Here is a 16,428-nt window from a genome sequence, read left to right as displayed (position 1 = left end):
ATCTATCTACATGAATGCAGCCATAACGACTAGGACAAATACACCATTGTTTAAACTGGTGGCTACATTAGAGTGGTAAATTTGTGAATTCACTTGGTTAATGTTCCACAATCTTTAAAATGTTTAGAACTTAGATACAGTACACTACAAAGTGATTTTTATTCTATAAATGCCATGCATTGACTATAAAGTAACATCATGTCTCCTCATGGCAGGCTGACCTTTCAGTACTTGTTATGCCCAGGACTAAAGAGGTTACTTTGTATAGCACCTGTGATGTCACCGGCATGAAATGAGTTATTCTAGATGTGCGGTAAGGTGTGGAACCTGGACACGGTTCTGCAGACAGTCAACTCCCACCGGTGACTCAAGCCAGTTACACCTCCTTCTGCTCTCATTCCCAAAGAGGGGAGTTGTCACTAAACATTGTCTCCATGACCGCCTCCCAGCCACGTGCTTCCAGGACAGAGAAACCTGTGAGAAACTGCCTTTCTGCTATTAAAGGAATGCAGAAGGATAGGTGAGACATTCTCATCCAGTTCAACAGAAGAAGGTCTGAGATACCAGCCTGTTATTGCTGCAATTGTTTGCGCAGTTGTTTTGCGTATATATAGAGAGTGACAAGCAAAAAAAGAAGATAATTGCCCACTAAAATAATAAAAATAAATGCTACTAATAAAAATATATGTATAATTATCTGTTGTTCAGCCCTTGCTTGGTGATCTGGTAGCCACCAATAAAATACTACGGTACCTTCAACTTTCAACTTTCTCAAACCACTGGATGATAAAAGGGTCTAGTTTTGTTATATAAACAACAAGAAGATAAACCGTCTTATGAAATGCTTTGGACACACCACATGCTCATGGTACATGTTGGTTAACTCGCAGAATAACTGACTTGCGGTTATTACGGCTTGCATGAATATGTCCGATGAGGTGAGTCAACTCTGTTACAGGAAAACGGCCTCAAAGAAGCCTTCATCATGATATGTATGAAAAACACAGAAGGGAGCTAGGATGAATATATGACCTAAAAGAACTGCCTGAAGTAGTATATAGAAGGTGATTGAAATGTTAATAGCTTATATTCCTTCTTTGATGGGTTATACACAGTTGAGTCACCAGGGGTGGACTGGGAACTTAAAGGGGTTGTCTCACTTAAGTTAATACAAGGCACTTACCAATGTATTGTTATTCTCCATATTGCTTCCTTTGCTGGCTGGTTTCATTTTTCCATCACATTATGCACTGCTCGTTTCCATGGTTACGTCCACCCTGCAATCCAGCAGTGGTAGTTGTGCTTGCACACTATAGGAAAAAACACTGGCCTCTCTGGTGGCCGGGACCATGGGAATGCACATAGGCTAGTGCTTTTTCCTATAGTATGCAAGCACGGCCACTGCCCCCTGGAAAAAACCTAGAAGTGGACTCATGTTGTAGACAGGTCTAAACTGACAGAAGACAGTTCGATCCTCCTCCAAATTTCTCTAAGGTATGGAGCAGGGGATTAGGAGGTGAAATGCAGGTCACAGCATCAAGCCAATCTTATCTTCAGCATGCTGCCCCTAGCAATCACCTGTATAGTGCCCCCAGCAGAATGCTCCACAAGTGGCCAAGGAAAGAAAAAGAAAAAATACCTGTTCCAACTCAAAATCTCCAGTACAGGCTACAGGCCTTTTAGTGACAAGGGCTTGGGCAGCTCCCTGAGTATCAGTTGACTGGGAAATTTGCCTGTAGGGTCTATGGCAAGTCCACCCCCTGGGAGTCACTTTATTATGACCACCAGCTAATGTCCAGAGTAACTGCTGTGTGCAGCACGGACAGCAGCTAGACCGGCTGAGAGTGACTCAATAAGGTCCTGGTAGGTTGTCAGAGTTATCTGGAGCCATGCTGACTGCAGGGCATCCCACAGCTGCTGGAGGGGGCATGGGGGAGGATCCATGGAGCGAATATGATCATCGAGGTGATCCTACAGATGTTGAATTGGGTTTGACTCATTAGGGGAATTAGAGTGCCAGGGTAGTACTTGGAAGTCGCGCTCATGTTTGTCCAATAAATGTCAGACATTTCTAGACATGTGACATGTCACATTGTCTTGTTGGAAGATCCCATCCACCGCAGGGAAGACAATCAGCATGATTCACTTCACATTCCCCAGACCATAAGGCGGCCACCTCCTGCATGTGTCTTTCCAGCAATGGTTGCAAGTTGTTTGTTCTCTGTTGCTTCTGTTCAGCGAAGCAGAAAATGTGACTCATTGGAAAAGGCAACCCTTTGCCAATCAGCGGAGGTCCAATTCCGATTCTGCCTATGCAACTTTGTCAGCTTTGGAGTTCCATATGCAATAGGGACTCCAAACTGAACTGTTGATTTGGACACACATCTGGTAGCCCCCTGGTTCATTTTGGTGGAGAGCTGCTCTACTGTAGCTTGTCAGTCGCGCACCTTTGTAATCAACATTAACCTCTGACATGGTGCTTTGTAATTTCCACATCGCTTATTCGCTTCTGTGCCATTTGTCCACTCACCATACACTTTCACCACAGCAGCACACAAACAGGTCACAATCACATACTGCTACCCTCGGCCCGAGAGCCAGTATTCATCCCTTTGTGCAACTCTGATAAATCCTCCCTTTTACCCAGGACAGCAATGAGGGATATTTGTGGAGACAGCCTATGTCCCACAAGAAGTGGTCATAATAATGTGACTCAACTGTGTAGTTGCTTGAGCTTACAGGCCCAGCGCTGAGTTTCCAAAAGATTATGGGGGACATTTATCAAGACTGGCGTAAAGGAAAACTGGCTTAGTTGCCCATAGCAACCAATAAGATTCCACCTTTCATTTTCCAAAGGAGCGTTGAAAAATGAAAGGTGGAATCTGATTGGTTGCTATGGGCAACTAAGCCAGTTTTCGCTTAGACCAGTTTTGATAAATCTACCTGACAATATTTCCTGATCTGAATTCTGGCCTTCCTCAGCCTTTTCACTGAGACTTTATGTGGACACAAATCACCAATCGCATCAATGCACATATTCTACTTCGATTGAATAGTAACATCTATATATATTTAAATTGGACCCATGATAAAAATGAACATAACTAGGGATGAGCGAATCGACTTCGCTTGGAACCGAACCCGAGTTCAGGAAATGTTTTTTTACAGTACAAATTAATTTTTGAAGTTAATTATACAGGAAGTCTCACGAGACTTTGTGAAGCAATAACTTCGGCTCATCGGAGCCAATACATTCTAATACTGTATGGAGCTCCTGTGAGGGCCCACCAGAGTGATTAGCTTGGGGGACACATGGGGGCAATGACCCCCATATTTTATGTCAGTTACTAGGCAGTGTGTGTTCTCCCCCCCCCCCCCTTCTTTCTCTTTCCCGCTCTTATTTTACAGGTAAATTTACCTCAAAGAAGAAGAATCCAGTTGGAGCTGGTTTTGTTTATGTTGGAGATTCTGTATGGCAAGTGAAGAGGAGCTTCTAATTGGTTGCTGCCCTGTTGCTGGGGGAGATTTCCAGCTCTGTGATTTGTCCCTGCCCGCAAGGCGGGAAATTTGTCCCCTTTATATTCCCAGGTTCGCCGCTACCTCAGGGCAGTTGTCGCGGATCTGGACAGCGCCCGCCCTCCCTCCCTTTAATTTTGTGCTATCTGTCGCTGTGCTTTATTAGAGGGGCTGTATCGCTCAGCTGATGCTGAGTGGATCTTGGTCTATATGGATGGCTTTAAATTGGTATTTATTGTTATGGTTTATGGTTTTAATTATTAATTCATTTATTAAATTATTTATTGGTTTTAATCTTGGTTACGCTTAATAAAGCACTTCGGCCATTTCTATTCCATTAAGAAAAAAGTTGTCAGTGTTTTTATTTATCTTAATCACAATATGGTGGAGGAAGAGTGGTGTCATTTGCCTTCATGCAATGATGATGACAATTTTCACTAGTCAGCAGGGTTTCACTTCCCCTTCATGGTATCGTCCTGGTTCCCTTGGAAACTTAACAGATGTGACACCAGAGAAGTACCAGTTACCATATACTACCTGTAACCTTTGAATACTAGAAAACCAAAAAAGGCTGATCAGAGTAGAGTATTGTCAAGTCAGTTCCATGCAGTGAAAAAGGTTTCTACCCTTGCCTGATTCCTTTGCTCATACCAGCAGTTTTCAGTGGCCCCTAGGCAGGGGCCTATCCCTTGCTCGAGCCAAGGTTGTCATTTTGAAACAATAGAGGATAATCAATAACCTGTCAAAGAATAAGCTATGACACAACTGGTTTTACATTCATCACATATGCTAAAGAGACTTATGAACTACGTGTACTGTACATCTCAGTTCTCCTTTAAACTTGCCCAAATTTCAAACTACCTCCTATTGAATTGACAGGACTTGTTCTAATACTCTCTAGTCTGAGTAAACCTCCACTATGAGTAATTAATGGGTGGACTATAATATCATTTTACACAAAAATCTCTAAATATTTTACAGGCCTAGAGTAACACATTGTATTGGTATTTCAGGAGAGTCATATGAATCTACTTAGCTATGCATGCAGTGTAATATACATTTTATGTTCTCCAGTCACCTGGCCATAAAAAAAACATGCCATTATCATTACTTCTCTAAACCTTGGGAGGGACTCTGCCTTACTTAGCTAACACTCCACACATTACAGGCGCTTTCACATTTTACTGGGCCTGTCCCATAAAACCCTACCTTGTGCCTGCGTATGTCACTCATATTATGCACACTCTTAACAGGCGTAAAACAGAAGATTCTTTCATAAACTCTACAGCAGTAATCCTGTTAGCAACCCTGTAAATGGTGCAGGCAGAGGTCCCATCTCAAGAGCTTTCAATCTAAATCTAGCCATAGACTTGAGGTTGTTGAATCAGCACTTCCTGCCTAATCAACCTGGCCCAATTTATAGTATCCCCTAATCATCAGTTCACATCTGTATTAGGAGTGTCAGTGGCAGATGTCATCACATTTGACCAACACAACAGCGAAGCTGTGGTCCACTGTGTAATAAAGGCTTTTATGGGTTGGCCTGTCCTGGGTGTAGTCTAAGGTGATGGGTGTCTGAGCTGTAGTCCCTCACCTGCAGCAAAGTTCATATAGCTATGGTTGCTGTTCACTCTGCTGACGGTAACACTGTAGCTTTGCAGAATATCTATATCTATAAGTTTTGTCTTTGAAGCCTCTCTGGAGTTGTCTCACAGATGTGTTGGTTCTCTGGTGCCTAAGGCCCTAGAAGCAGGAGCAATAACACATGCTTCCTCCTATTCTTAGCTAAATAAAACCCTTCCCTCCCCTGGCTTAAAATAGGACCAGTCCACTCCTACCAAGGGGGGAGGAATGGTTAGCCTCATCCCTAGACCAACCATACAGCACCTTCTGGTGTACAGTACTAGGGTAATTCATAAGAATATAGACAAACATTGATATATTCCCAGAAACTAACAAGCAGGCATATATACTGGGCTATGTACTATAGTGCCAAGATTTAAGGAGGGCATTGCAGTCATCGTGACGACCCATGACACATACCAAGCATGTTTTTGGCTGATACTACTGCAAATACCTTTAGCATTGATTACTAATTACTAATATGTCTGCCGTATAATAACTGAAGAATATTTCATATTGTTCATTATACAGTATAACAATAAATTACTACATTAACTTCTGAGAATACATACAACTTCCAGGAAGCCTTTGTCGCTTGGCCCTTCAAGAGAAGGCACTAAACAATGGCACCCAGAGAACAATATAACGTGATCACTGGATATCATTACAACATTGCTCACTGCATGTTTTTCAATGGTCCGTTTCTTAAAGGGAACCTGTCACCTGGGATTTTGTGTATAGAGCTAAGGACATGGGCTGCTAGATGGCCTCTAGCACATCCGCAATACCCAGTCCCCATAGCTCTGTGTGCTTTTATTGTGTAAAAAAAATCGATTTGATACATATGCAAATTAACCTGAGATGAGTGCTGTATGTGAGATGAGTCAGGGACAGGACATATCCTTAGCTCTATACACAAAATCCCGGTGACAGGTTCCCTTTAAGCACAGTACATATGAATAAGACTCGGGGAAGTAACGTGATACCAAGAAATTCACAAAAACATGATGTTATCCCTGGACATTAAGGGTGGATGGCAAGTGCTGTAAACTGAGTGACCAAGCAAAGATCTGTGGGAAGTGAAGGTATTCATACATGCAAATACATGCACACACAATCCAGCATTAGATCACTTATTAATGGGGAAGTGTATAGTTATCTAGGAAGGCCAGAATCTGGCTGAAAGCTAAGGGAGGGTCCGCATGACATGACCTTAGGGAGGGGAGTGGGTTGGGTGGAGGTAGGCCGGGGTCATGTGTGAATGATAGCAGTGCTGTTTGGTACCAGCAGAGTGGATGAGAATTTCTGAATTCTCATCCACACGCTGAGTAAAAAATGCAGAACATCTGCAGTATTGCATATTTGAAATTTATGCAGCGCATATCCCTTGCTGATTTCACTCTTCTCGATGGAGAGGGTAAAATCTGCCGGCTTTTCCGCAGCAATGACCACATGTAATATGTGCAGTTTTGTTGTTTTTTTTGTGTTGAGGATTTTTCCACTGGAGTTTCAATCACTTCTGACTTCTGAACCCAGCCTTAGGATTACCGGAGAAGTGCAGGGGAGGTTTGATAGTCCACCTGAGCACTTTTAGCTTAGGTTTGGTGGCAGTAAACAGCCGTCTGCACCTGGTCCTGATGTGCCTGAACAGGTTGTGAGCTGATGGGGTTAAATAGAGAAAGTAGTCAGATTGGCAATGAGGTTTTGTGGCTCTCAGATCATACCTCCCAACTTTTTGTATGGTCAAAGAGGGTTCATTGTGTGAAAGATCCATTTTTCCTGCCTATCTATACCCTTCAATAGTTTTCTCCTACGAAATGGTACAAATATAATCTGAATATAGAAATTTATATAATCTCAACTGAATCAAATAATAAAATAATCTACAAGATGAACTCAAATATACAGAGAGGAACCAGACAATCACTTTCTGGGTCAATATTGTGAATGTAATAATGGAAATCTATACCTCAGATCAAAAAGAGGGACATTTAAGGAGCAAAGAAGGACAGAGGGACTTGGGTCAAAAAGAGGGACTGTTTCTCCAAAAGAGGGACACTTGGGAGGTCTGCTCAGACCTTTTCTAGGCTATTTGAGTGTGATCATCATATGATTGAGTGTTTAAGCCTTGATTAGTAGGACATAAGTGCTTATAGGAGCATCACACCTGATTCCACATCTATCCAGAAACCCATCAGTACTGTACCATGTACAATGGGAGCACTACAGGCCCTATGTTCTGAAGGGTTGAACGCCAGCTGATCAGACAGAAAATGGCCTGTCCTTAGGTCTGGCGTCAATGTGTTTTGCCAGAACCACCCCCTTTCAACCAAATTAAACGAGTCCTCCAGTTTTGCAGAAAGAACGTTTATTGAAGCAGGCCATTTTGATATAGTAATGAGAAATTGTCAAGGTTCTGTTCTTTAGAGGCCAGAATTATATTGGATGTGTGACGAGTTTAAGTGACATTATGTTACATTAAAATAATTGAAGTCATTTGGTTGCATGAGAAGAGACTTTAATTACTCAAAGTGTCGCCTCTTAGTAATTTAGCTCTCGTCAGCAGTATATAGCAGATAGGGAATTAAATCTGTGTAATACAAATAAGTCCAGGGTGATTTCTTACCCTCAGTAAACCAACCTTTAAAGTCTAGACATTATATAAGGGCATTGTGTAATCATCAGATCTAGGGGGTGCGTATAAATCCTGTACATCCCTGTACATCCTGTACATTTTGGTGCCCAGTAAACTGGCACTCATTAAACCAGGAATCTACTCAACCTCCCTTTCTGGCATTGGTTTCTTTTTCTGGTGCACTGACCTTCTGGCAATGTGCCAAAATTGTTACATCTTAATCATTTTGATGCATCGTACACCAGTAAGGTTTGATATTAAGACTGGTGTAAGATACACCAGTCTTATAATACATTTCCCCCTAGTGTCAAGCCAATCTTTGTAAAGGTTGCGCAGTATAAGACATGGGTTGCGCATGTAAAAACATGGCTGCTTTCTTCCAAAAACAGCTCCACAGATGACTATGGGTTGTTTCCGGTATTGCAGCTCCTTTGAACATGATAGAGCTTCAATATCGCATACAACCCATGGGCAGGTGTGGCAGTGTTTTTGAAAGAAAGTTTTCTAATTCTTCAAAATAAGACTCTACTTAACCTTTATTTTACGTCTTCGGGTACTTTCACACTAGCTGTTTTCTTTTCTGGCTCCAAGTTCCGTCAAAAGGGCTCAATACCGGAAAAGAACTGATCAGGCATATCCCCATGCATTCTGAATGGATAGTAACCCATTCAGGAAGCATCAGGATGTCTTCAGTTCAGTCATTTTGACTGATCATGCAAAAGATAAAACCGTAGCATGCTACGGTTTTATCTCCGGCCAAAAAAAACGTAAGTCTTGCCTGAATGCCGGATCCGTCATTTTTTTCCATAGAAATGTATTAGTGCCGGATCCGGCATTCAAAATACTGGAATGCCGGAACCATTTTGCTGGATGACAATGTGAAAAAAATAAATGCCGGATCCGTTTTGCTGGATGACACCAGAAAGAAGGATCCGGTATTTCAATGCATTTTTCTGACTGATCAGGCATTTTTAAGACTGATCAGGATCCTGATCAGTCTTACAAATGCCATCAGTTGGCATACATTTTGCCGGATCCGTCAGGCAGTTCCGGCGACGGAACTGGTTGCCGGATCACTCTGCCGCAAGTGTGAAAGTACCTTAGCCTCTCATTTAAAAAAAACAAGTAGAATATGAAGTCAACTCAAATAATTGCTTCTAATTAACTGATCCTGAATTACAGCCTGTGCTACTCTCCAGAGCTGCATTCACAGTGCTGCATATTTCAGAGCGAAAATTTCCCAGCATTACTTGTGGCCACAAGTGTCTGCTCAGAGTTGCTCTGGTGATTTGCATCCTTGCACAGTATAATAATCTGATATAGTAAAAATGAACTGTCCCATTGCTGTGTTGCATTCAGCTAAGCTGTTACTGATATGTCTGACAGCAAGTTTGGGGACTGTTTCCAATAGCAACCAGCAGAATCAGCGCAAAAGACATCTGCACATAAAATCTAAAAGGTCTTTAAAGGTCATTATACTTAGTTCTGTCACTGTCTATAAAAACTGTACAGCTCCATCTCTTATACCATATTGTCCAACATCATACTATGTGCTACTTCTACCATATGCAATTGCAGCCACTGATCTACCAATTTATATGATAATGAGTTTTCTGTACATAGGTACAGGTATTTTTAGTACTAGAACTAGGTCTTATACAGACACACCCGTACCTTGTAGCTCTACTGAACTGAACCCTAGAATACATACGCTTTAACACCGGTACAATGTGTTTGCAACATAATTCTGCTTGAGAATTATGCCATACTGTATCTAGCCTACAATGTGCAGGTAACTGCAGGAGTATAATGGATTCAAAATGGATTCAAATTTCAATATAAAAAGAATCATCACTCACCTCACTGATTCCCTGCCAATGCTGCTCAGCACTTTCTGCATCCGGTCTAGACACACAAGAAATGGTTTGGATTGCCTGCTCAGTCAATCACAGACCACAGTGGTGACTTCCTCAGTCAGTGATTGGCCAAGCAGAAAGTGGAATGGCTGTGGGAGATCAGTGGGGTGAGTGATAATTATTTTTTATTTTGAACCAATTCCACTCCTTTTTTATTTTTTTAAATAAAATAATTTCCCTGGCCTTTAAAAGCCTCACACAGAGCAACTTATTGATAGCTGCAGAAGGTCAAGAGTTAATTTTTTTACCCTCCAGGATGATTGCCGTTTTTAATATTGCCAAATTAAAAAGCAAACAAGAGAGAAGGAGCCGCACCTCTCATGTCATCCTTTCTCTGAGTCACCGAGAGATGCCACCAAGGTAATAGGCGTTATATTTCCCAGCACATAAAACCAGGAGGCTGATCCAGTCACCTGTAGACAAAGACAATGGGGTCCTTACAAGCTTCTACTACGAGAAGGGGTCTCTATGACTGTTCACAGTGACAGGAGGTCCTTATAACTTTTTTAAATGATTAGGGGTCCCTATAATTATTCACAATAAAGGGGGGGGGGGGGTGTTCCTATAATCTGGGGTTCCCTATATAACCTTCTAAAATTACAGTGACGCCGTATCACCTTCAACAATTACAGGTGGGTCTCTATAACTTCCTACTTTGACAGTGGGTACCTATAACCATATACAATGACTGGGGGTCCCAATAACAATCCATGGTAACAAGCGGGGGCTATTACCTTCCACAATGACAGGGGTTCCTTAAAACCTTGCACAATGACGAAGTTCCCATAACCATCCACAATTACAGGGGGGTCACTATAACCTTTGACAATGATAGGTGGTCTCTAAAACCTTCCACGATGACAGGGGTCTCTGTAAAACCTTCAACAATTACATAGGGTCCCTATAACCTTTCATAATGCCAGGGGGTCTGTAAAACCTTCCACAATGACAGGGGGTTCCCTAAATCCTTTCACAATGAGAGGGGGGCCCTATAACCGTCTACAAAGAGAGGAAGCCCCTCTAACCTTCTACAATGACAAGAGGTCTCTATAACCTTCCACAATAACTGGAGGTCCCTATAACCATCTACAATCTACCACAATGACAGGGGGTCCATATAACTTTCCACGGTGACAAGGAGCCCCTATAATCTTCTACAATGACAAGAGGTCCCTATAACCTTTCACAATGACAGGGGGTCCCTATAAGCTTCTACAAGGACAGTGGCCCCCTATAACCTTCTACAATGACAAGAGGGTCTTCCATATAATCTTCCAGTGTTTGGTATCGCCTGTGATGTATATAACGGATTAGCTTTCCAAAAAGAAAAAAATAATCAAATAAAATAAACACAATTCTACAGTAAATATGAATATCATGAAACTTTATGACAATATTCTCAGACACGTTCATCCTTACTCATCTGGGAAGTACAAAAATCATCCCCGGGATTACTATCATTTATAACAAATTATTGGATTTTCAGGTGGAGTTTCATTACAGGAGCCACAGTCCGGATAGTAAAATAAGCAGTCATTACTGAGATTACAAGAGCAATTATTGACATGTAATACCCAGAGACTTCCATTAAAACAACTTTTAACCCTGCCCTTTTTCTATTCCGATTTCTACCACACTATTATTATTATAGTAACATCCCTCTAGTCTGGTATCTAATGTTGGAAATTCTTTATCCAATTTACTCCATATTTTACTTCAGTGCACCTGTACAGTTTTAGTTGCCTCTGCATTGAATCCATACATACACAAAGATGTAGCAGAGCTGATAATGTCATTTTATTTTTTCAACCCATCATTCTTGAAGGGGACTTGAAGCAAAGTTGCACTTCAATTTTCCGGGGGTGCATTATCTATGTATCTAAATACCCTGGCCTAAGCACAGTAGCACGCTGGTATCCTCTTCAGCATCCCCCACTCTATTGCCACACCCACTCCAAAGGGGCCACACCCACTCCTTGGAGACCACACCCACTTCTTGGAGATCACACCCACTTCAATGTCACTTTTAAAATTTAGCCAGTAAAAAGTAAAGTTGAATTTAGGCACAAAACGGGTATAAACAGCTTAGTAAAATGTCTGCCAATGAGTTTAGTTGATCAGAACTGCTGCAAGAGAAAAATTGGAAGATTTGCTTATTGTCAATCAGGTTGTTGTTTTAATTTTTAAATTGGCTGCTGAAAAATGAGACCTGGAAATAAAATCCGATTGGTTGCTATCAAAAACTCCTCCCTGGATTAACAAAACTTACCCCAAGTGTCCCGGCCAGATAACTGACCTAATGGTGCTCATAAGAAACTATTATTATCACGATTTCAGCTCTGCATCTACAATCAGGAGGGAGTTGCCCTTTAATTGCTAACTAGGAAAATAGCGTGCTCAGAAATGTTATCAATGTGAAGTATTCAAGGATTCTGTTTTACTGGAGTCTCAATATCTACCTGTTCTTTCCTGTTCATCTGTCAAGGTTGGTCTCCTAATTTAACCATAGACATTGCTGATTCAGCAAAAATGTAATACCTATGAGGTCTTCTAAACAATCTGTGGGGGACATCAAGGGTCCAAAAAGTCATTTTGCACTTTTTGTAAACCTGTCGAGTCCTATAAACTACATGCATAGAAACTTTAACCTATGGAGACATATTTTTTTACATGTGTTACCCCCAAAAGGTGCAATACTCATACTGACAGGTAGGTAGTCTTATTTTTTCTGCACCCGTTGTTAGGTAGGTAGCCTTATCCACCAAAAAATCCAATCGTCATTGACTATGGTAGAGGCATTTGCCAAAAGATTCTGTACGCTTCAGGGGGCCACCTTAGGAAACAGTCCAAAAATGGTCAAAAAGCTCGCTATCATCCATTAAATTTATCTAATTAACCCTTATAATTTGCTCTTTGGTGCTAACAGAAGGACATAGTAGGAGCCGAACTGACCAACTGCTGTATATATGTAAATTCCGTTGCTGGTCTTTATTAACTCATTACCTGCTGTGCAGGTCAGGTAAGCAACCTGATGCTAATGATCTGCTTTGGAACTGGCTACAGACAATCCAATTTTTTTATGCGATGGCCCTATGGTTGTGGAGTAGCTTCCTGAGCTACCAGTGACCAATGTTGAGAGTAAGTCTCCTTGCCATTATGTGACCATTGCCTTCTCTAATAGACATAAGCAGGATCCCTTGTGAGGATGCAGGCACTGTGAACTGGGTGGAGGGCTGAGATATGTCTCACCAACAGTGTCAGTAAGAGATCACACCCATTATGACCAGCTTAATAAGTCAACTTCTTGTCTCTCATGCATGTAAGATATTTGATTCAGATTTTTCTTTTAGGTTCCTGGGATGTGTAGTACAACAGTAGCTGGTATGGATAAGCATATCTCCAGCATAGAAAGACGTTTGATATTCTATGTTATACAAGACGATTGACTCCATCTATAAGTGATGATGTCACTGCTTACCGATTATAACATTGCTTGGAGGATTATCATAGTATAAACCTTACTCATGTGGTTTAATCCTTCAGTAATGCAGCTAATTACCTAATCTTTGAGCCACCAATAGACCCCAACATGTCAGTGATGTAGGATTCACATTGATCACATAGCACCTGTACTGATATCCACAACGGTAGATTGTCTGATGACACTGTTTTTTCCTGATATCAAAAGTAATTGTCATGGTCTTCTACAAAACAAAGAATTTCACCCAAACCATCATACCTTAATGGTAAGGCGCTTAAAAAAAATGTTTCCTGGGGACACAACTTTTATGAATGATTAGCCCCCACCCTATGACTTGAGAGACCCTGTTCTCTATGCTGAAACCAACCCTGCTTGGACAACTTAAGCCAAAAACCTGTCTTCTGTAGACCAGGGCTGGAAGGAGAGCTGAGATCAATAACTCCAAGAGAGATGGGTAGATATACAGATCCACTGTAATGGCCACTGGAGCCCCAAATAGACCCCATTATCCCAATGAGGTTGGATTCACATTGATCACATAGCACCTGCATTGATATCCACAATGGTAGATTGTCCCATGACAATTTCACTACATCAGAAATAATTTGCATAGTCATCTATAAAACAAAGAATTTCGCTCAAAACGTATTTTATACCTTAATAGTAAAGCTATTTGTTCCTGTTAAAGAACATCTGTCCCGAGGACACACATTTTATGAATGACTTAGCCCCCACCCTATGACTTGAGGGATCCTGTGCTGAAGCCAACCCTGCTTGGACAACTTGGGCCAAAAACCTGTCTCCTGTAGACCAGGGCTAGAAGGAGAGGGGAGATCAAGAGCTCCAAGAGAGATGGGTAGATATACAGATCCTTTTTAATGGCTATGGCCATGGTTTAGCAGATATGAGCCATTACTGGCATTGGTACCATGGATAGTGTTAGAAAGGTGATCATATCTGGCTCATTGAAAATCTATTCTTTGCGATACTTATCAGTGAAGATTTGTGATAAGCTTTTGATGTATATAAGGGTACTTTCACACTAGAGTTTTTCTTTTCCGGCACAGAGTTCCGTCCTAGGGGCTCAATACCGGAAAAGAACTGATCAGTTTTATCCTAATGCATTCTGAATGGAGAGAAATCTGTTCAGGATGCATCAGGATGTCTTCAGTTCAGTCACTGAAGGTGTTTGGACGGAGGAAATACCACAGCGTGCTGCAGTTTTCTCTCCGGCCAAAATTCCTGATCAGTTGCCGGAATGCCGGATCCGGAATTAATTTACATTGAAATATATTAGTGCTGGATCCGGCATTAAAAATACCGTAATCCCGGATCCGGATGCGCAGACTGGTATAAATATGAAAAAAAAATAAAAATAATATATATATATAAACGGATCCGTTTGTCCGTATGACAAACGGAGAGACGGATCCGTTCTTGCAATGCAATTTGCATGCAGATTGCTTGATCCGGCAGGCAGTTCCGGCGATGGAACTGCTTGCCAGATCACTCTGCCGCAAGTGAAAAAGTAGCCTATGGCATTCTTTTTTTTTTCAATAATGATATATGCTCCAAAAATAAATACATAATGGACCCAGGGGCATAGCTATAGGGGGTGCAGGGTTAGCAATCACACCCAGACCTGGTGCCCGAGGAGGACCATAGGCCTCTCTGTCACATAAATGGCACATAGTTGATGGGACCCTGTCACTGACATGCCTTAGATTGGACCATTCCGCACATTGCAACTAAATCTTCATGTCTATGGCAAGTTTTACAAAACACATCAGTTAATATTCCATAAAAGTTTTATCAATAGGTGGCGCTGTAGTGTTGCCCAGTAGGTGACTTACCTAAGATAAGCAGCATGATGTATCCTGCAGATGACAGCAGCATTGTCCAGCTGTGGATCCCAAATAGCCAGTGGGAAATGATAGCCAAGTCCCCAACAGAGGTGGTGAGATACTGACCCTTGAGGGGACACCGGCAATGCTCTCCTGAAAGTGAGAGACTCACCTTCTTGCAAGACACAGCCAATTCAGTCTATAAGGGCACCGGCTGCTTCCTCCATTGGCCAGCCCAAAGCATTCAGATCTCACAGCAGATCAATAAAGGTTACCATCATAGGCAAGTAGGGATCCTGGTGAATGCTTCTTCTTCTTCTAGTATAGCTCTTACAATGTATTTTCTGGGTGTGTGACTTCCATCCTGGAATCAGAGTCTAGTCAAGTGTAGCATATCCAAGATGTGAGCAGGAACAATCCCGGATCAGCCCCAGGAGGACTCTTTTAAGTAATAGTATTAAGTAAGACAGAGTAATGAGGGTGCAAGTAATGGTCGGTGCAGCAGAGCAGCACTTTTGCAGCTATCCCTTTAAGTATCCAGTTCTGGAGAAGTACCTGAGGTTTTTTGCTGTCGGTTGTGTTGTATTGGAAGCTGGGATCAGCAGTGAGTGTGTCCTCCGCCTGAGCTCGGAGCATTAGGTGACAACCCTCTGTCAGAGCTCAGACTTCTGGCTGTGAGCCCTCCCCCTTCCAGCTCCAGACTCTCCTCTCCATTCACAATCACAGCTCTGTCATACAGTCTTTAAAGTGAAGGAAGCTTACAATCATTTCATCTGAAGTAAAAAAATAAAAAATATCTAGAAAACATAAGTCCTTGAGTCATTGCCTAATGTCAGCGGTTTCTTACATATCTGTTTCCAGGACGGCTCCTCTGGTGAGCATAGATTCCAGCTGAGTTGTCGCCCTGCTTTTACTCATGTTACATTAGAGGTGTATTCCCATCTGGGACATTGATAGCATATTGCTAGGATATGCCATAAATGTTTGATAGGAGAAGGTCCCAGGGGTGGAACCGCACCTATCTCAAGAGCGGAGCCCCCGGAGTGAATGGAGAGCACACGGCTCCTGCGTGGCATCCTCTCTAGTCACTACTAAGAGCAGGCTTAGCTACTTTCACAAGTCCCATAGCAATGAATGGAGAACAAGTGGCGCGACCAAAGCCGCCCCTCCGTTCACCGCTATGGGACTTCTCAAAGTGGCCAAGCCAGTTCTTTGCTATTTTCAGAGGTCCTAGAGTAGTGATTGGAGAGGACACTGCTCATGTGAGGCTTGCTGTGTGCGCACACTTCTGGACCTCATTCTGGACCCAGAGACCAGCACCAGATGTGCCATCAATGTCCCAGATGGGACAACCTCTTAGATTTCAAGTTCCATATGGCTACTCAGGAGGAGTCTTGGAAAGCTGGATGGCAA

General features: G+C 42.1%; 1 protein-coding gene across 1 annotated transcript in view; it reads right to left on the bottom strand.

Moving 5' to 3' along the window:
- TGFA (transforming growth factor alpha) overlaps positions 1 to 15,668 on the bottom strand; it is a 69,950-nt gene extending 54,282 nt beyond the window's left edge. Inside the window, exon 1 of the mRNA XM_044283117.1 lies at positions 15,025 to 15,668. Coding sequence (XP_044139052.1) covers positions 15,025 to 15,067 — 43 coding nt within the window. The 5' untranslated portion in view covers positions 15,068 to 15,668. The remainder of the gene's footprint in view (positions 1 to 15,024) is intronic.
- Between the last annotated feature and the right edge of the window lie 760 nt (positions 15,669 to 16,428).

The sequence above is a fragment of the Bufo gargarizans genome, chromosome 2, assembly GCF_014858855.1.
Source record: "Bufo gargarizans isolate SCDJY-AF-19 chromosome 2, ASM1485885v1, whole genome shotgun sequence".
Lineage (NCBI taxonomy): Eukaryota > Metazoa > Chordata > Amphibia > Anura > Bufonidae > Bufo > Bufo gargarizans.
The sequence above is the reverse complement of the archived record's forward strand: the minus strand, read 5'-3'. Positions and strand labels throughout refer to the sequence as shown.